Source organism: Manis pentadactyla, chromosome 3 (genome assembly GCF_030020395.1).
Source record: "Manis pentadactyla isolate mManPen7 chromosome 3, mManPen7.hap1, whole genome shotgun sequence".
NCBI classification, from domain to species: Eukaryota; Metazoa; Chordata; class Mammalia; order Pholidota; family Manidae; genus Manis; species Manis pentadactyla.
In genome coordinates this window covers 112493773-112515068 of record NC_080021.1, presented here as the reverse complement: position 1 = coordinate 112515068, position 21296 = coordinate 112493773, and the positions used below count along the sequence as shown (strand labels likewise).

General features: G+C 41.2%; 1 protein-coding gene across 1 annotated transcript in view; it reads left to right on the top strand.

Annotated features, from left to right (window-relative positions):
• Window positions 1-21296, top strand: part of PRTFDC1 (phosphoribosyl transferase domain containing 1) — a 69605-nt gene that overhangs the window by 35999 nt on the left and 12310 nt on the right. Inside the window, 1 exon segment of the mRNA XM_036880970.2 lies at window positions 18437-18502. Coding sequence (XP_036736865.2) covers window positions 18437-18502 — 66 coding nt within the window.

The window sequence follows — 21296 nt, the reverse complement described above, 5'->3', positions numbered from 1 at the left end:
TTTCAGCACTGAAAGATTTTAAGTGATATTGTCCATAAAACCTTGAAAGCAGAGCTGATTAGGGGAAGGCAGAGCGGGAGCCCAGCTGCAAGCCTGGGTCGGCCCCGCGGTGCTTTCACAGAACTCTGAGCTGTAGGAAATGGAAAAAGACAGCACTACACAACCATGACTCCACACGACTGTGGCAGAGCACAGCCCACCTTGCTTGCTCTCTGGAGTCTCTGTGTGAGGATCAAGTGGTCATTGTCCACAGAGGCAGGCCCCAGGGCACAACTCACAGCTTAAGCAGCAGTTCCAATAGCAAAGTACCAGCAGAGCTGCCTTATTTTAATACTTCCTTTGGGGGCCACAGTGCCGTTATCAGGGGACAAGAAGTTTCTGTACTTCCTCTGTCTTGACTCCATGATATTTTAATAGACATGATAAAGTAGGAACCTTCAGGTCCTCATTTTTTTGAGCACTGCTGCCACCAGAATTGCCAGATTGGTTAGTACTAATTTGTACCATTTTCCCGAAGTTCCACATACCGGTCAAGTGGGAGAACTTTGCTCTGGGCCAGCCTGCATCATCACATTCTACTTTTCATCTTTAGAAGCTCCATTTGTGTCTTTTAACAATTTTATACTTTCCATGCCTCTACTTTAACTTTTGAGCATATGGAATACAACTCTTAAGAGCTGTTTTAATGCCCTTGTCCTCTAACATCTGTGTTAGTCTTGGTCAGTTCTGATTGGTTTTTATTTGCTTCACATCCCTGCCTCTTTGTGTGCCTGATAACCTTTAATTAGATGCCACACATTGTGATGGGTTTTACTCTGATTGTGGTAAAACACGCAAAACATGAAACTTAACATCTTGATCATTTTTGTGCAACACATCTCTGGAACTTTTTCATTCTGTAAAACTGAAACTCTTTGCCCATTTAATGCCAGCTCCTGATTTCTCCCTCTCCCCAGTCACTGGGAACCACCATTCTACTTCTTGTTTCTATGAATTTAACTACATTAGACACCTCAAATAAGTGAAATCATACCAGTATTTGTCTTTTTTGTGACTGCCTTATTTTCTCAGAGTTTTTCCATGTTGCAGCATGTGATGGGGGTTCCTTCTTTTTTAAAGCTAAGTAATATTCCACTGTATGAATAGACAACATTTTATCTGTCCATCTGTCAGACATGTGGGTTATTTTTACCTCTTGGCTATTGTGAATAAAGCTGCAGTGAACATTAGTGTGCAAACCTGAGACCTGCTTTCCATTCCTTTGGCTGTATACTCAGAAATGAGATTGCTCGATCATAGGGTAATTCTCTTTTTAATTTTTTGAGGAGCAACCATATTGTTTTCTACAGAGGCTGCACTGTTTTACATTGGCACTAACAGTGCAAAAGCGTTCCCGTTTGCTACATCCTTGCCAACACTTACTTTGTTTTTTGATAGTAGCCACCCTAATGGGTATGAGATAATATCTCATTGTGGCTTTGCTTTGCATTTCTCTAATGATTATTGACATTGATTATCTTTCATATTCTTATTGATAGACACTTTTCTTATTCCTAAAATTATTCTTGAGCCTTATTTTGGGATGCAGTTAAGATACCCTGAAGCAATTTGATCCTTTCAGATCTTGCTTTTATGATTTGTTAGGTGAGTCCAGAGCAAAACTTGCTCTAGAGCTAATTGTTCTTTACCACTGAGGCAAGACCTTCCAGAGGTCTCTACCCAGTTCCCTGTCAATGATGGGGTTTCCCATTCTGGCTAATGAGAACAGGCACTGTTCTGGGTCCTGCTTTTGTCAGGCACTGTTCCCTCTAATCCTTCCAGATGGTTCTGTTCTTGGCTTCAGTAGTTTGTTCATCTGCATCTGCAGGTCTGCTGAATGCTCTGTGGATTCTCCTTCTGGGTAGTGCTTCTCTCCAGAATACTGTCTTGAGAACTCTAGCTGCCGCCACCTCCCAAATTGTCAGCTCCGTCTCCTCCACTTGGATTCCCCTGGGCTCCACATGGGTTCTCCTTCCCTGTGTTGTGGGCTGGAACTCTGTCAAGACAGATGGGCAGTCGTAGGGCCCACTCCATGTGTTTCTGCCTCTCAGGAATTGCCTGCCGTCCTTCGTTGCCTGACCTCCAGTGTCCTGAAGCTATTGTTGCGTGTATTTTGTTTTTTTTCTTTATTTTAAAGGAAAGAGGTTTAGTCTGGTCTTTGTTATTCCATCTTGGCAGGAAGCAGAAGTCACAGGGACTTAATCCAAAGCATAATGAAATTTTACAACTACAACAATAAACATGATTTCTTTAAACATTTTAAAAAATTAAAAACCAAGGTGCTATATCGGGAAATAGGTTCACGAGTTCTATTTTGTTAAGGACATCATAAATTTTGCAGCAAATTAGTTTAAAGTAACTGGAAGAAGATTATATAAATACCAAATAAATAGCTGAAGTGTGTGAGACCCAAATGTCATTTCCTATGTAGCTGTCACCTTTGGCATTATCAGTTGGTAAATACAAAAGTAGATCTATTTATGAATATGCCAGAGTACCTTGAATTTAGGTTAAATCTTTCCCACCTACCCAATCAAGAACTTACACTTCAGTTATTTCTGAGGGTCCCTGAAGTGGCCCTCACATGTGTCCACAAACCAAGCTGTCAGAAGTGGTCACCACAGAGCATATGCCCTCTCCTCCACCAGCCCCTGTTCCAGTCCCTGCTTTCTTGTGTCTGTGCCTGAGAAGCCCCTTCCAGGACCATGAAGGAAGCCTTTGCCAATGGAGCCTATTGTGAGGGTGCCTGTCTGTGTAGCAGGAGCTCCTATGTGGCCAGTCTGCCAGGTACCAGGGCAGAGCCAGGGGCGGGGCACACCCCTCAGGTTCTGAGCACACCCCTCATGGAACCCTACAATCCCCAGCGGAAGCAGCCCAGTCACTAGGACCAGGGCTCCAGTGCAGCCCAGGAAGCAGCATTCCCAGCAGCCTCCAGCCTCCTCTCTTCCCTTCCTCCTCTGACTCTTATCACCTCTTCTTCTGCCTTTTCCACCCCCTTATAAGACAAAGACCCTTGTGCTCATCAGCCAGTGACAGCCATTATTTGATGAAGGCAAAGAGAGAGAAGAATAGGTATTTCATGCACTAACAACATCCGGATGCAAAAACCAGACAGCCCAACCCGAGTGCCCTGCTCCCATGTTAGTCATGTGGATGTTCTGACATTCAGGGCACAGAGAGGGTTGGGCAGGAGCCTCAGTTGTTTGTCTCATTGAGGCATTGTTCTCAGCTCATCTGGCAAAAGTTAAGAATGCAAGGCACCCTCCCTGGATGATTTGGCATTCCTTGTTGGTACTAGAATATACAGATTCCTCTAGAAATATAATAGAATCCCTCTGGAACACGATACATCTAGCAGCCTCTTCCACAGAACCATACATTCCCCAAACTTAAACAAGGCATGGCCGAAGTAACTCATGGCCGGAGTCTGGTTCCTTGTCTCTCTCCCCTGCCAGGCTTCCCAGCACACTGGGACAGCAGAGTTTCATTTCCTTTGGTGTCCTGGCCCTTTCTCTTCACTGTGATTATATAAACATTTATTAGAGAATCGTTTATTCCTCAAGCACATTAATGGGGCCCAGATTCTGTGTGTCCACTGCAGACGGACAGAGGGGCAGTGCTTGGGCTGCTCTCAGATGAGTGAGGCTGTTCACACAGGATCTTCCTGAGACCACCCAACGCAGCTCACATGTAGTCTTAGCTACTTCCAAGCCCTGGCCTCCAGAGGAGAAAGAAAAAAAGTTTAATAACTTGGCGCCCCACCCAGTTTTGAAGACATGACTTCATACTGAAGGAATTTGCAAGCCTGCACTGCCAATCAACAGGCCTACATCAAATAAACCATTTTTTCTAATTCTGAAAAATAAAAGGTGGTTCTGACCTCCTCACGTATGACTCATGTCTCGTTAGATACCTGGAGACATTTGAGCAAAGGCCCTAAATCTAACAAATAAAAGCACTGGATGAAATACTGGATATTCAGCCCTTCCCAGTGTTACTTTCTGCATGTGGTCTTTCGCTTTCTATGTATGTCACCTAAGTTGCCTTGTCTCTCTAGCTTGTATTATGGTTAAAGATGTTCTTAATAGTTTTTGACACGTAGAAAGTGTGCTACATTTTTCCTAGCATTTGCTTATCTTGACAATTTACTCTTTACATGAACTCTGAGAACTGAGTAAGGCAGTTGGTAGTGTCTCCATCTTCTACAAGAAGTGAATGAGAAATTAAGTGAGTTTGCCAAGGTGTCCCAGTGAATAATTGGCAAAGGCCATTGTTATGATCATAATTACTTTTTTCTTGTACAGCCATGTTTATCTGGAAACTATAACCTATGTTTAGATTTGGTTATTTTTAGCTACATACACATACCATTACATTATAGATATATATGAAATATATTATGTAACTTTACAGTTTATCAAGATGTAAGGATATATCGATGCCTTTTATTTATAAGCTCTGTTTGAATTTTAGTCAGTGATTTGTATTAGAAAATGTGGACCAGGAGATAATATTCTATACATTTTAGTTACTTGAATGGTTGGGAGTTACTCTCATAGCCAAAATAAAGTGCATTAGAGCTTGATAGTGTGGAAAAATCATATGAGTGAAAGTTCAGGCACTTGGTGCTAGGCTTGGCTCTGTCGTTAATTCACTCCCATCCACGTCCTTCCCTTATACAAATAATAGAAAAGGAAAATCCAGTTCAATGAATATTTAGCAGGTGCCTACTGCAAGCAAAGCATTTTACATATATTTAATTTAAACCTCAGTCCTAATGGGTAGGTGTTATTGTTCCCAGTTTATAGAAGAGGAGACCCGTATCAGGGGACTTAAGGAAGGCACAAGCTTTCTGCATGTAAGACTCTGTTCAGTGACAAGGAACTTATAAACGTGAACGATTCAAAGTTCTTATGCTCAAGTTGGTTTCCAAATTGCGGACGTGAGCAGATGCACAGAAATGAGCAAGGAGAACCCAGTTAACAAGGAAGAAACAGGCACAGTGTGGATTGTTGCTAAATGCAAAGGAAGCGTATTGGGGAGACATGAATTCTGGCTGATGGTGGTGGTAAGGTGAGCTTCAGGTTATGATTTATAATGAAAGTAGACTTTAATTTGTATATCTAAGGAAAATCATAATTTTGATTGCAAGCAGAGATGCGGCAGAAAGAATTCTGGGTGGAGGAAGCATCAGGAAGACATAACAAAGTACAGGGTGTGCACTGGACTTAGCCAGCAGGTTGGCTTGGGTGGAAGACAGACCCTGGCAGTTCAAAGTGTGGCCGAGGCACCTGCCCCATGCCCACCATCGCAGAGCTTATCAGAAATGCAGGCTTTCAGGCCGCACCCCAAACAGGCTCACAGTCTGCCCAAGTGATTCATTCACAGTATGTACGAAGCACTGGGGGAAAGGGGAGATGGTGGCAAGTCACACTGAAAGGTAGATTCTGATCAGACACAAGAAGGAACCTGTAGAATTTGGTTAGGTGGAGGCTTGGGAGAAGGACAGAGGTTAATTTCTGCTCTGGCTTCAGCTCCATCACTTCTCCACTGTTGGAGCTCAGGCAAGTTACTGGAGTTGTGGTGATAAGAGTACATGTTACCTCATAGGGTTTTTTTAAATGGACTTTGTTTTTTAAAGTAGTTTCAGGTTCACAGCAAAACAGAGGGGTAAGTAGAGAGTTCCCATATACCCCTGGCCCCTCACAGCCATAGCCTCCTCCTCTCCCACCAGAGTGCTCTCTGTGTTGGAGCTGAGGAACCCACACTGATGCATCATTACCAACCTGAGTCCACAGTTTACCTTAGGGGTCCCTCTTGGTGGCATACATTCCATGGCTTTGGACAAATGTGCAATGACATGGATCCATCATTACATCATAGAGTATTTTCACTCCCCTAAAAATTCTCTGTGTTCTGCTATTCATCCCTCCCACCTCCCAGCCCTTGGCAACCACTGATCTTTTTACTGTCTCTATAGCTGTGCCTTTTCCAGATGGCCACAGGGTTGGAACCATGCAGTATGGACCTTTGTCGGATTGTCTTCTTTCACTTACCCTTATGCATTAAAGCTCCCTCCATGTCTTTTCAAGGCTTGATGACCCATTTCTTTGTAGTGCTGCATAATATGCCATTCTCTGGATGTACCAGTTTGTTTATCCACTTACCCACTGAAGGATATCTTGGTTGCCTCCAGGTTTTGGCAGTTGTGAATAAAGCTGCTACAGACACACAGGTGCAGGTGATTGTGTGGACATTAGGGTTCAGCTCCTAGGTAATTTCCATGGGGCACAATTGTTGGATGGTATGTCGTAGCATTTTGTTCAGATTCATATAAGTAATGTGCTTAGCATAGTCTCTTTACATGGCACTTAGTAAATGCTCGTAAATGGTTCTCAAAGTCAGGCTTGCCCATAATATTTATGGGGCCCAGGGAAAGAGGGCAAATGCAGATCCATATACCATATGTCTAAATGTTTAAAGTTTTGAAACTCTATAGCTTTGTCCATGGCCAAGGTTCGTGTTTCTACCCAGATCAGCTGAGCTAGAGACTAACGGAGATGTGTTCATCCCTGCAGCCTGCAAGTCTGAGCAGAGCCAAGTATCTGCTGGGCATGGCAAGGCATCCCCAGGCCTGGGACCAGCTCCTGGGTGGTCGCTGAGCCTGCCTGAACCCCATATGGGACTGACCCAGTGAAGCTTCAGGAAGTTGGGCAACTAAGTTCTCCCTCATGCCTCTCTTTTCTGACTCAGATGCCTCCAAACTATCCCTTCTGAACAAAAAGGCAGGAGGGAATGTGGTTATCTGGTCTGGTCTCCGAGACACCTGCTTTGGGTAATTTAGGGTGGTTCACTTGAAACAATGGCCCCTCTTTGTCTGTTTTCCCAAACTAAGGCTGTACTCTTCACTACCCTATCTACCACAAACTTGGCCCGGTGAGGGTGGAGGTGAGGGGCAAGGCTGAGCACAATACACACATCCCTGTTGCAGAATTCCCTTTAGCTCAAACTGTTACAGAATTTCACACACAAAAAGTCCTTATGAGACCAAAAAAAAAAAGCACATGTCTTTGCATTCTGGTGTCTGTGACATGCAGGGCCCCCCTTGCCTGGCTCTAAGGGTGGCCCTGCCTATTTTGATGACAAAATCAGGCTTCAATTTATAGGCATGGGCATCTTCAGAAATATTTTGAGTTGAGAAGTGACACAAGGTAGGAGAACTTTCTAGACCGAGAGTACAATTGGGTGGGAAGAAGACAGACCCAGGGTAATGCCAAGAACGTGTGTGTTCTGAAGGTTTCCCTGTTGAGATCTACTACATTTCTCTCTCTTGGCCCTTCCTGGCCACCATCCCATCTCCTGGCAATCTTAAAAAAGGTTCATGAGAGCTGGTTTAAGATTTCATTACTGTTGAACAACAACTTACATTTGGTTATTTATTTAAAGTTATAATTATAAATCTTCTCTGGGTTATGTAGGAAAAAAGGTTGTATGGACTAAATGTTCCTTCAGGAAACACTCAGCACCAGGATAGGGCCATCCACATTTTAAAACAGATTTTACTGAAGGGTTTAGGTTACTTCTGCCACCCATCTCCATCCTTCTTCCTTAACATTTTGAAACTCTAAGTTCTTACTTTCTTCAAGACTCATTTCAGGCATCATCTTTTCTAAGAAGCCTGCCTGGAGTCCCCTGGACTTTTTCTGTGTCCTAATCACACTCTGTTACCAAACCACGTCCAACTGGGATTTTCTGTGAACATAGCAACTGCTAATGGAGTGATGCGCAAGTTCAGTTTGTCCTTCTGATCCATAATTTAAAAATACAATTTAAAATAAAACAAGTTGATGCCAAGGTTCCTGCTTCATAGTTTCAAACAGAGTTCATGTAAAGAAAAGTCACTGAATCTGTTCTAAACTGTTTCTTTTTCCCTGGGTCTTGTATAATTAAATTGAAGTACAGGTACATTTTCTTCTCGCTCCTCCCTCTTTGTCTTTTTCTTGGTGACCTTTCATTATTGCCACTAGCCTATAGCTTCTTCACATCATTGTGATCCCTTCTTCAGACCCAGTACCCCTTTATTTCAAACAAAAGAGCCTTTCTCTGTTACAGGGGTGATTACTCTAGGCTACCAGGACCCCTCTTGGAGAATGGGTGGAGTAGAATACTCACCACAATAGAGTAATAAATCATTGCCATTACACAGCAAGCCATTTGGTCTTCAAATAAAATCACATCGTGTTTGCAAAGTTAGACACACCAAATTCAGGAAATGCAAAATGTCTGTGTACTTTCAAATGAGCTAAATTTGTACATGCTAACATATATTTATTTATTTATTTATTTATTTTCCTGGTTAAAATGTTAGTTTGGCTTTAAAATATATCCCTTACTAACCATTAATAATCATTAATATTAATATTGGATAATTAAATACAATTTAATAAATGTACAGTCTATTAAATAATAATAATAATAATGATTCATTTTTAGGCTTCAGAATTCACATGGATTTTTGCATTTGCATTTAGGTTTTTGAAAATATTCAAGTGTCTGGGGTAGTATATTGAAGAACAGAGATAATAAAATAATAATAATGAGAATAAAGGAATGCAGTTTGGTTGGAAATCACTCAGACTACCAGAGGAAGGTCTGTATTTTTTCCCATCTTTCAAGTTAGTCAAACCAGCTTCATTTATGCCTCTTGCCATTGAGCTTTACCAATATTTTCTCACATGTTTGTTTATAGTTTTTATTTTTTTCTTTTTCCCATTGGGCAATAAGCTCCTTCAGGCTTCTGGACATCCAGAGAAAGAACTTAAAATAAGAAAAACTAAGTGCTTCCTGAGAACATTTAGTGTCTAGAGTGGGTAAGGAATGAAGTATTACAAGTATATTTAAAATATAGCTAACACATATACTCAGGTATTTCAGCACAGCTCAACAAATACTGGATACCACAATGTGCCAACAACTGGGCATACAATTACAGTGAAAATGAGGCTGCTATGCTGAAAGACTTTTCATTTCATTAGCAATTGCTACATTCACAGGAAATCTCAGTTGGACGTGATCTATTAACATGCAGATATGCAGGGTGTGATTGGGGCACAGATAAGTCCAGGAAACTCCAGGCAAGCTTCCTAGAAGAGATGATGCCTGAAAAGTACCTTGAAAAAAAGGGTAAGAATCACATGGGGAGGAAGGATGGTATGAGCAACGACAAGCTAAGATATGGAAGATAAAATAGGTGGTGTGCCAGCAACACCAAGGGTCTCCATCCGGTGGTGTTCATGAACACAGTGGTGTTCATCAGCAGTGGCAAGAAGATGTGTCACAAGTAATGTGTCACTAATGACAGCTATCAGAACTTGAAGACATCGACTTTTTTTATTAAGGTCTCATTGATATACAATCTTATGATTCATATGAGCAACATTGTGGTCACTACATTCACCCATATTATTGAGTTCCCCCCACCCACAGCCATTGCAGTCACTGTCCATCAGCATACCAAGATACCACAGAGTCACTACTTGTCTTCTCTGTGCTACACTCTCTTCCCTATGACCCCCACCCCACACCATGTGTGCCAATCAAAATACCCCTCAATCCCCATCTCCCTCTCTCCCCACCCATCCTCCCTAACCCCTCCTCTTTGGTAATCTCTAGTCCCTTCTTGGAGTCTGTGAGTTGGGCTGCTGTTTTTTTCATTCAGTTTTGCATTGTTGTTATCCTCCACAAATGAGGGAAATCATTTGGTACTTGTCATTCTCCATCTGGCTTATTTCACTGAGCATAATACCCTCTAGCTCCCTCCATGTTGTTGCAAATGGTAGGATTTGTTTTCTTCTTGTGGCTGAATAATATTCCATTGTGCATACATACCATATCTTTATTCATTCATCTACTGATGGACACTCAGGTTGCTTCCGTATCTTGGCTACTGTAAACAATTCTGTGATTAAAAATAGGGGTGCATATGTCTTTTTGAATCTGGGATCTTGATTTTTTTGGGTAAATTCCTGGGAGTGGAATTCCTGGGTCAAATGGTATTTCTATTTTTAGTTTTTTGAGGGACCTCCATACTGCTTTCCACAATGGTTGAACTAATTTACATTCCCACCAACAGTATAGGAGGGTTCCCCTTTCTCTGCATCCTCACCAGCATTTGTTGTTCCTTGTCTTTTGGATGTTGGCCATCCTAACTGGTGTGAAGAGATATCTCACTGTGGTTTTAATTTGCATTTCCCTGATGATTAGCAATGTGGAGCATCTTTTCATGTGCCTATTGGCCATCTGAATTTCTTTTTTGGAGAAGTGTCTCTTCAGTTCCTCTGCCCCTTTTTTAATTGGGTTGCTTGCTTTTTGGGTGTTGAGGCATGTGAGTTCTTTATATATTTTGAATGTTAACCCCTTGTCAGATATGTCATTTACAAATATATTCTCCCATACTGTAGAATGCCTTTTTGTTCTACTGATGGTGTCCTTTGCTGTACAGAAGCTTTTTAGCATGATGTAGGTCCATTTGTTCATTTTTTATTTTGTTTCCCTTGCCCGAGGAGATGTGTTCAGGAAAAAGTTGCTCATGTTTATATTCAAGAGCTTTTTGCCTATTTTTTCTTCTAAGAGTTTTATGGTTTCATGACTTACATTCAGGTCTTTGATCCATTTCGAGTTTACTTTTGTGTATGGAGTTAGACAATAACAGTTTCATTCTCATACACGTAGCTGTCCCATTTTGCCAATACCAGTTGTTGAAGAGGCTGTCATTTCCCCATTGTATATCCATGGCTCCTTTATCATATATTAATTGACCATATATGTGCGGGTTTATATCTGGGCTCTCTATTCTGTTCCATTGATCTATGGATCTGTTCTTGTGTCAGTACCAAATTGTCTTGATTACTGTAGCTTTGTAGTAGAACTTGAGGTCAGGAAGCGAATCCCCCCAGCTTTGTTCTTCCTTCTCAGGATTGCTTTGGTTATTTGGAGTGTTTTGTGGTTCCATATGAATTTTAGAACTATTTGTTCTAGTTCATTGAAGAATGCTGTTGGTACTTTGATAAGGATTGCATTGAATCTGTAGATTGCTTGGCAGGATGGCCATTTTGACAATATTAATTCTTCCTACCCATTAGCACGGGATGTATTTCCATTTATTGGTGTCTTTTTAATTTCTCTCAGGACTGTCTTGTAGTTTTCAGGGTATAGGTCTTTCTTCTCCTTGGTTAGGTTTATTCCTAGGTATTTTATTCTTTTTGATGCAATTGTAAATGGACTTGTTTTCCTGATTTCTCTTCTGCTAGTACATCATTAGTGTATAGGAATGCAACAGATTTCTGTGTATTAATTTTGTATCCTGTAACTTTGCTGAATTCAGATATTAGTTCTAGTAGTTTTGTAGTGGATTCTTTAGGTTTTTTTATGTACAATATCATGTCATCTGCAAACAGTGACAATGTAACTTCTTCCTTACCAATCTGGATGCCTTGTATTTCTTTGTGTTGTCGATTGCCGTGGCTAGGACCTCCAGTACTATGTTGAATAAAAGTGAGAAAAGTGGGCCTCCTTGTCTTGTTCTGGATCTTAAAAAAAAAGCTTTCAGCTTTTTGCTGTTAAGTATTATGTTGGCTGTGGGTTTGTCATATATGGCCTTTATTATGTTGAGGTAATTTCCCTTTATACCCATTTTATTGAGAGTATTTTTCATGAATGGGTGTTGAATTTTGCCAAGTGCTTTTTCAGCATCTATGGAGATGATCATGTGGTTTTTGTCCTTCTTTTTGTTGATGTGGTGCATGGTGATGGATTTTTGAATATTGTATCATCATTGCATCCCTGGAATAAATCCTACGTGATCATGATGGATGATCTTTGTGATGTATTTTTGAATTTGGTTTGCCAATATTTTGTTACATATTTTCCATCTATGTTCATCAGGGATATTGTTCTGTAGTTTTTTTGTGTGTGTGCTGTCTTTGCCTGGTTTTAGTATTAGAGTCAAGATGGCTTCATAGAGTGAGTTTGGAAGTATTCCCTCCTCTTCTACTTTTTGGAAAATTTTAAGGATAATGGGCATTAGGTCTCCACTTAATGTTTGATAAAATTCAGCGATGAAGACATCTGGTCCAGGAGTTTTGTTCTTAAGTAGTTTTTTGATTACCAATTCAATTTTGTTGCTGGTAATTGGTCTGTTTAGATTTTCTGTTTCTTCCTGGGTCAGCATTGGGAGGTTGTATTTTTCTAGAAAGTTGTCCATTTCTTGTAGTTTATCCAATTTCTTAACATACAATTAATTTTTCATAGTATTCTCTAATAATTCTTTGTATTACTGTGGTAATAGTGATTTTTCCAATCCATATTACCATGTGGTAATAGTGGTTTTTCAAATCCATAGTGATTTTTCCTTTCTCATTTCTGATTCTGTTTATGTATGTAGACTTTCTTTTTATTGATAAGTCTGGGTTTATCTATTTTGTTTATTTTCTTGAAGAACCAGCTCCTGGTTTTATTGATTCTTTCTATTGTTTTATTCTTCTCAATTTTATTTATTTATGCTCTGATCTTTAATGGGCCTTATTTGTTCTTCTTTTCCTAGTTTCATTAATTGTGAGTTTAGACTCATTGACTTTTCTTATGAACTGGAATGATGTGGATCTTAGTCAAGGTTCTTTTGTTCACAACTAGTATAAATCTATTTTTAATTACCTTAAGCTAAAAAGGGTGAATTTATAGCAGGAGCTGGGGTGTATCATGATACCCAAAGTAAAAATGCAGCCAGGCCTGGAAAAATATCAGGAATCAACCATCTGTTCTCATGGTCTACCACAGGCCTTCTGCCTCCATTTAGTAAGGCAGGTTCAAGGTTAATTCCCTGCTCTACTGACTTAAATGGCTCCCAAAAGGATTTGAGAAGAGCTAAGGACAAGAGTGAGTCAGAGGATGATCTCCAGATGACTTCCATCTTCAGAAGGACAAAAACTGCAAATTGGAATAATAGAAATTACATCCACCAAATGGTCCACTTTAAGCTTCAGACACCATAGTATGGAAACTGGGTGGGGGTGGGGTCACTAAGAAACCCCAAAGGAACAGCCAAATATGTGGTTTTAACCAAGACTCTGGTTGTGGTACAGAGTAGCCAGAAACAATGGGTTTCAGCCCCTGGCAAGACCTCTATGGATTCAGTGAGACTGAAAAGTAACAATGGGATGTTCTTGGGGTGAAAGGGTTATACCCAACTTCATTCCCATGGTGGCAGGTCAATCACAAGAATCCCATCCACTCAGAGTGAGTCTGCACACAGCAAGGCGGTCTCTGCCTCTGCAGCTGTCTCAGTCTCTGTCTTCAGCACTGCCACCACTCCAGTCTCTGCTCTCCTGCAGCCGTGCAGCCATGCCACCATGTCACCCAGAGCACTGGGCAGAGGGCTTTGTATAGAGTCAATAATAACATCTTGCCCACACGTGTGTAGGGAGCTAGCCAAGCAGGGCCAGGTGAGAATCCTGGCCATAGGAACCTTCACTTAATCCACAGTAATGAAAGACATGAGTCTTCAACCACAGGCCTCGTGGGCAGTGGGCAGATTTAGTAACCCTAACTGCAGAGCACATGGTGTACGTGCTTAGTAACACAGTGAGTGATCTGAACAAAGAACACATCACAAAGTCAATGTTAGGAAACCAGGTAGATGTGCACATTTTTTAAGATTAGCAGCAGATGGTGGGAAGACCAGATCTACTTTATGTGTGGCTAATTATTACATGTCAGGTGTTTTTCTAAGTGTTTAATGCATATTAATTCATTCAGTCCTCCCAGTAATCTGATGAGGTAGGAATGATTACTATGATTTTTCTGTAGATTGAGAAACAGAAGCACTGAGAGGTTAAGTGAGTCCTTCAAGGTCACATGACTCTGAGAAGGTGGAGCTGTGTGGGACCCAGGCCTTCTGGTCCCCGAGGATTCTCAGAGAATATCCTCTTTTCTCACAACTTACCCACAGAGGTTATATGAATGAGTTTCTAAACAAAAACGACCTCAGAAGCAAATGGATATTTTAACTGAAAAGAAAGTAAGCCAAGTTCAAAGGAAGAAAACATTAACATGATAGTTCTCTCTTTTTTTGCCCTCACCACCAAACTTTGGGTCCCATCCATATAATAGAGACAAGTGGAGCTGCTCTGGGTGAAGCCAGGGGCAGACACACAAGCCACACAGGCTCTGATGGCCCCATGCCCTCCACCTTGACCCCAGCCAGTTCAAAGGATGAAGAGACACAGTTTGTGTCATGTCCTACATCAACTGCTGCTTGAGAAGAAAACAGGGGATCCTGGAACCAGTTCACTTGTCCTTATTATCTGATTTGACATCAAATGTTAGAGCTTTAAAAAACAATTTCAGGAGTTTGCAACATTTTCATTAGTTTTATCATTACAATTTCTCTCCATTTTTGTTTGCATCTGTATCCATTTGGTATAATATCACTGTCCTTATTGAGCACAGAACATCTGAGAGGAAGGCTTGGCTGAAAGGAGGAGGGAAAAGCCAAGTTAAGGCCTCTGTGGAGGCTCACCATATTAGGTTTTGTGTGTATAGATTTTGAAACAAGTCACTCTGACTTTGGACAAGAATGGCTTAGATAGTGGTTCTTAAGTTTGTTTCTTTACTTCTCCCCATCCAGTTCCTCAAAAAGACAGAGGTTCAGGATATTTATTCTTCCTTGGTGACGTTTTTTCCTAAACACTATCAAAGCAGTCCAAATTCTAGGTGTGAGGAATCACCATGCGTGCTCAGCTGTGTGGGCATGCTCTCTTTGCACCTGGAGATCAAGCCACCTAAACTAGTAATTTCCAAAATATTTCTTCCAAGGAAGCCTGGACTAAATGTCAGGAATTTCCTTGGCTATTTAAACAAATCTACAGAACCCCTACCAGCATTTCTACTAAGAAGCTAGGTTTCTCTTAGCCATTTCAGCTTGTGCATTTTACATCCTTAGAATAACCTGGACTCACCCTTCTCCATGTTACTCTCAAAGACATACCATATTCTTCTTTCTTCTAGGAGATCTGGGGGTGGGGGGCAGGGGTAGATGACACCAGAATAATATGGAGCCAGGCAATCCTAGGATTGAACTAGATCCCTCACTTACTGGGAGCTCCTCTTTGATCAAGTTATTTAAACTGTCATTGCCTCGGGCTCCTCATTTGAAAATTGGGGATTAAATAATACCTATTCTGAGCTCTACTGAATTTTAGCAAGACAGATCAACCCACTCACATATAAACTCTTTTATAGCATAGAAAAAAGATGAAGGACCACCCAGCTCACTAGATGAAGCATACTGATCTAATTTTGCTTCAAAACCACTGGCCAATCTTAATTTTGAAGGTAAGATGAATAATCCAAAATAAAATATTATCAAATCAAAACCAATGATGTTTTTTAGAAATACATCAATCCTAGCAATACGAGGATGTTTGGGGACCATAAGAAACATATGGTTAAATACAGTGGATTGAAAGCATACAATTAACTCCATTGCCTCCTGAAACCACACTAACGAAATAAACCAGGTGTGCATCCTCAAGGACAAAGAGCTGGGGAGAGGACCCTGGTGGGCAAGAGATGCCAGTGCTTTTTATGAGGCAAAATTGATTAAGGAAGGGCACTGACTGAGCTGAATAGAGAAAGTGAACATCCAAATGCCTAAGGAGGGACACGTCAATGAGAAGTAGATGATTTGTGCCTTACTCAGAATTCTGGGAAGCCTCACAAGTTAGCCAGTCATCAGGTTCTTAGATGAAGGAGGAATGGAGGAAGGGGCTGAAAGCAGCCAGGCAATGGAGAGCATATGAATGGAGAAGTCAGCGTTCTGGTTCCCTTCTCCACCTCAGCAAGAGACAAAGGCTTATTTTTCTGAGACATTAAGTCAGGGAAGCTCCAGACTCCAGTGTACCAGAGAGAACTGAGGGGAGACTGTTTCTGGGAAGGAAGGGAGGAAAGGAGGAAGGGAGGGAGGGAAATTAATCATATCCACCATTTACAGAGTGCATACCACATGCTAGGCTCTGTTCTAAGTGTTCAGTGTGTATTTATTCATTGACCTTCATAACAACCCACCAGATAAGAGAATAAATGTACAAAAGTTAGCCAAGATAATTTTTGGAAAGAACAAAAAAGTGGGACTTGCTCTACCAGGTACTAAAACATACTAAAAAGCTATAATTTAATAGTATGGTTTGGATTCTAAAATAGACATTCCAAGTTAATGAAACAGAGGAATATAGAAATTGACCTTCACATATGAGAATGAAGGATATGATTTTTTAAATGACATTTCAAACCAGTAGGGGGAAAAAAAACAAAACAATGGTTTTGAGACAAATGACTCTATACACAGAAGATATAAGGTCCAGATGAATTAAGGACAAATCTCATAATAAAAACATGTTAGAAACTTGGACTATGTAAGGACTTTTGAAATAAGATTTCCTTGTCATCACACCAAACATGTGATTTAGAGCATGATTTGGCCTTTTGATGTATTATGATTTTTTTTGGTTTTTGGTCAATAGAATGGAGATAATAGTAGAATTATTGTGAAATTTACTCTGATCTGGCAGAGTATAAATCTTATTTGTTACATTAAGTCTTGTGGTTTAGTAGTTGTATCCAATTCTGCATACTTCAGTCCCCTGGAGGTACTGAAATTTTATTTTTCCTGCTGTTATTAACACGATGTTTGAGCCTACTACGCAGAAATTCTCCTTTGTTAACTCCCATATCTCAGTACCTCCAGAAGTGACAAGAAAATTTTCTCCTTTGACATTTCTGACAAGTTCTTAACCTACTGACATGACTACTTATGAGCATACTATTATATTTGCCTACATAAAAACAGCAAAAGATCAGTGGACTATGGACATTCTTTGACTGGGATCAGTTCCCAGAAGAAGAAAATGATTGGTTTTATCTAATTTAGTGGCTGCTTTCAAGCGTACTCTCTGCTCTTTTGTAGTAAGGACTACTTCACCAAGGGGAAGTAAAAACATTTCAAGGTCATTTTTTTCTTCTTCTTGAGCAGTAAGGTCAAAAGACAAAGCTGCTTCATTGGTGAAATTGTTATATTGGTTGTTTGGCTATTTGTTCCCTTCTTAGATGACCAAATCTACAGCAAAATAACTCTGTCTAGACAGATGTATCTCAGTTGCAAGTGACAGAAACCAACTCAGATCAACCCAAGAAAATTCCTAAGGGAATGCATTGGCTTCAGTAGCTGGGAAGTCCAAGGCTGGATATGGCTTCAGGCATAACTGGTGTGCATAGGAAAGGCCGGGCCCCGCTGATCCACAGGGAATGAGCTCCCCCAGAAAGAGGCGGGGTCTTCTTGCTAGAATAAGAGAGGAAAGTGCAGAGCGAGCAAAAGCAACAGCTGTCCGCAGCAGACACCAAAGATGTTTCCTGGTTCAGTGTGTTGTCTATACGGTGCCTATAGCATCCTCTTCTCCCTTAGGGTGTTGTTTGGATGAAGGGATTTCAATATCACAGCGTTCTTGCTTGGTCTGTAGTCTGCTTCTTGCCTTTGATGCATCTCTGTAGTGAGACCAGGAAACAAGTGTCCTGTTCTGGCTCCGTGTGATTCTATTGCGATGTTCACTATGAAACACTGCATTTTTTGTTTGTCGTGCATGTGTGAGGTTTAATTAGGACAGGATAATGGATATACATAAACACCATGAAAGTGAAAGGTCATAACCACTCATGGGATCTGAGCAGAAAAGTGTCTAAACATGGTGCTCGGTCTCATAATCCTGGAACTGCAGAAAGTTCCTGAGGCTTCGTTGTTCATACCTGAAGGTCTATGTGCAATAGTTGTAGATCCGTGGACTGTCAGAACTGCCCTGGACACCAGATAAGGCACTGGACCTGTGCGGGTAGGGGGCAGAGGAGGCCATTCATCTCTGGGAACGCTGCTCTGGTTGTTCCCGCTGCAGGGTCGCCACAGGGGCTTGTTGGCACAGCTGACACTTGGCCCTCTCTCGGGTCCTGTGGCTCCCTCCCCCTGAGAAAGTGCAGGAGTAGGACTGCCGTCTCCCGTTCCATCCGCCTCAATATAGGTTCAGGCACCTTCCAGAGTTTTTTGTTCCCAAATTAGGTTTGTTTGTCCTCTCTCCACTCCTCCATCCCCTCTCCCCTCGGCCATTAGAATGCTTTGTCTCAAGCACAGAAGCGGCAGAGTGGTTCTCTGTAACCATGGGCAACCATGAATCTGTAGGAGCTATTTGTGCTATATTTGTAAGGCTCAGTCCAGCCGCTAGCTGGGTAGATGGGAAAATGTGCTTAAAGGTTTTCTTGTACAGTAAAATATAGTCTTCCATTTTTTTTTTTTTTTTAGAACAGCCACTCCATGGACGAGATGCAGATAATTGGAGGCGATGATCTCTCATCACTGGCTGGAAAGGTTTGTTAATGTAACTGCTCAGTAAGCGTTGATGTCATGGGGAAATCGGTGACCTTTATTTCAGGTCAGCACTTGCAATACATTTCAGACGCTCTCCCGGGTTTGCTAATTCATGCAAATGGATGTGTGAATCCTTTCAATGATTTGATTTCTCCTTTCTAAAACACTCCTTTGATAATGTTCCCAGGGCATGAGGCAGACCAAATCTGTCATCTCCAAACTTCCATCCAAATCATTATTTCAGACAACCTTGCATTACAAAACCCCTTGGCACTCCTTGTTCTCTTCCTTTTCTTCTTATTCTTTCAGGTACCTCCTGAAAAGGAAGCTTTTTCCTTTATTGGTCTGCTTTTTGCCTCTCCTCTATGCCTCAGCGCTGAGGCACTTCAGTAAGACATTTCAACAGGTTTATTGAAATGTTTAAGTTTTAGGGAGGGAATAAAAAAGGATTTCTTGAGAGCATAGTTTGTCTTTTCTCCCTTCCATGAAAAAAGAGTGTAACTCATTCGTTTATGTGGCAAACACCTCCAGTTTTAACTTGGAAGGTTCCGGCTCTACCAATGCTTAATAATTAAGTGAAAAATTATTTGGATTCTGATACATACACTGGAAGAAAGAGATACTTCATAAAGCAGCTGGCCTTTGTGGAAATGTGACCTGGAATACAAGCTTTGCTGTAATGAAAGCAACAACAGCTCTACTGGCATATCTTGTATTCATTACCCTCAAACTTCAACTTTCTAAGGAAAATGGATCAGGCTGTTACCCAAGTTCAGCGTCTCATATTTGTGGTTGTGATTGTCATGCAATGCCCGGATGTGGAAAAGGAAAAGCAGCCACTTTAACGAAAATATGACAAAAGCCTTAGGACACCACAGCACCATAAGAAATCTGACTGCCAACGGCCTGCTTCCCTCTACTCTAAAGATGGCCTAATGGCATCCAAGTGTTCAGTTGCTATCAAGTACTAAATTATGTTCCATAGAAATGGGAATTAACTTAATAATGTTAAAGGATCACTAAGCCACTATGTGATGTTGTTGCATTAGTGAATGAAATAACATCCTAGAAAGCTAAAACACTCAAAATAATTTCCAGAAATTCATAACTTTTTACAATCCCAGAGTGTCTTTAATTGATTTGTCATTTTGGCACTTTCTTGTGTGATGATGCTTTGCAGGTTTATTACACAAGAGAACTATCATACTTTTTGCTTTTACCATGGGGTCTGTCAAAAGGGCAACTCTAAGAATCCTAAATGAATGCCAAGAAAAAACATGCACATAAAATTGTGGCCCTTCTTTCCTGACTTCTAAAGTCATCCCATATTTTGCTTTACAGTGATTTCCCTCTTCAGTGACCACTAGATATTGCCTTCCTTTAGGAGGCAGAGAGGAGGTTGAGGAAAGGGTAGTTTCTTACTGGGGGTGGAATGAGAAGGGGTGACAGCAGTGTGCCTCAGTATCCCCTCCTATAATGACTGCAAGACCTTTCATGAAAAGTAGAGCTCATGGACATTCAGTAGGAGGATGGAAAACCATCCAGCAGTCGAACCAGGAGTTGGCTTCAGTCTTTTGCTGGCCTGACAAATGATCATCCAGGTGAACCAGGTGCTGTTTTGTGTATCTTCATATCCCTGTGTGTGTACAGATGCATTTCTATACACATGTGCCAGGAAGAACCACTGGGCTTTGAACACACTGGGCAAATATTTCCGAGATGAATCAACACTGATTAGCCAGGTTCCCAACTGTTAGAACAACTTATGTTTAAAGATTCTGAAGTTCAGGGTGCCTGGGTTCACAACAGAAGGGAATGCTTCCTGAGCCCATGTAGACCACACTTTACACTTTCAAATATATCTTGAATGTGCTTACTTCTCTCCAGTGACATGGTAACCACCCAGCCTTGTTACTCAAAGTGTGGTCTAGACAGAGGTCAGCAAACTTCTAAGGTAAAGGTCAGATGGTAAATAGGTTTAGATTTTGTGTGCCATAAAGTCTCTGTTGCAATTACTTAACTCTGCCATCATAGCATGAAGGCAGCAGGCAGATAATAAAACTTGACTTATAACGATAGGCAGCAGGCCAACTTGGCCAATGAGCAATATTTTGCTGACCTTTGGGCTAGGTATCAGCAAGGTCAGCACCATGTGGAAGCCTATTAGAAAGGCAGTATCTCAGTTCCCACTACAGATGTTCCAAATTAAGTCTCCTTGTTGACAAGATCCCTAGATGATTCCTATGCACATTAAAGTTTGAGAAGGGCCAGTCTAGGGCGAGGCCACCATTATCCCAACTCTGGGCTGCTATGATAGTCTAATGAGTCTCCCTCAACTTCTGCCTTCACTTAACTTTTGCCACCCTCCAAACCATTCTCCAAGAAGCAAGCAAAGGAATCTTCTTAAAATACAAATTGGATCCCATCGCTTGCCTGCTGAAAACCTTTCAGTGACCTCTCAGTTAAAGCAGTCAGACTTAGCAAAACACAAAATGAAAAACAGAATGCCAAGTCAAATTTGAATTTCAAATAAACGATGAATAAATTTTTGGTGTACATCTCATGCGATATCTGGAAGATACTTAAACTATAAAGTTATCTGTTATTTATCTGAAATTCAAATTTAACCGGTAGTCTGTATTTTACCTGGGAACCCTATTCCCAGTGCTCTGAGATTACAATCCAACTTCTTCATCTCAGCCTGTAAGACTTGTGTGAGCTGGCTCTGGTCCCTCCCAACACAGTCATGCACCACTCAGCCCTCCTTTCAGTGTCAGAACCATGCGGGCTAAGC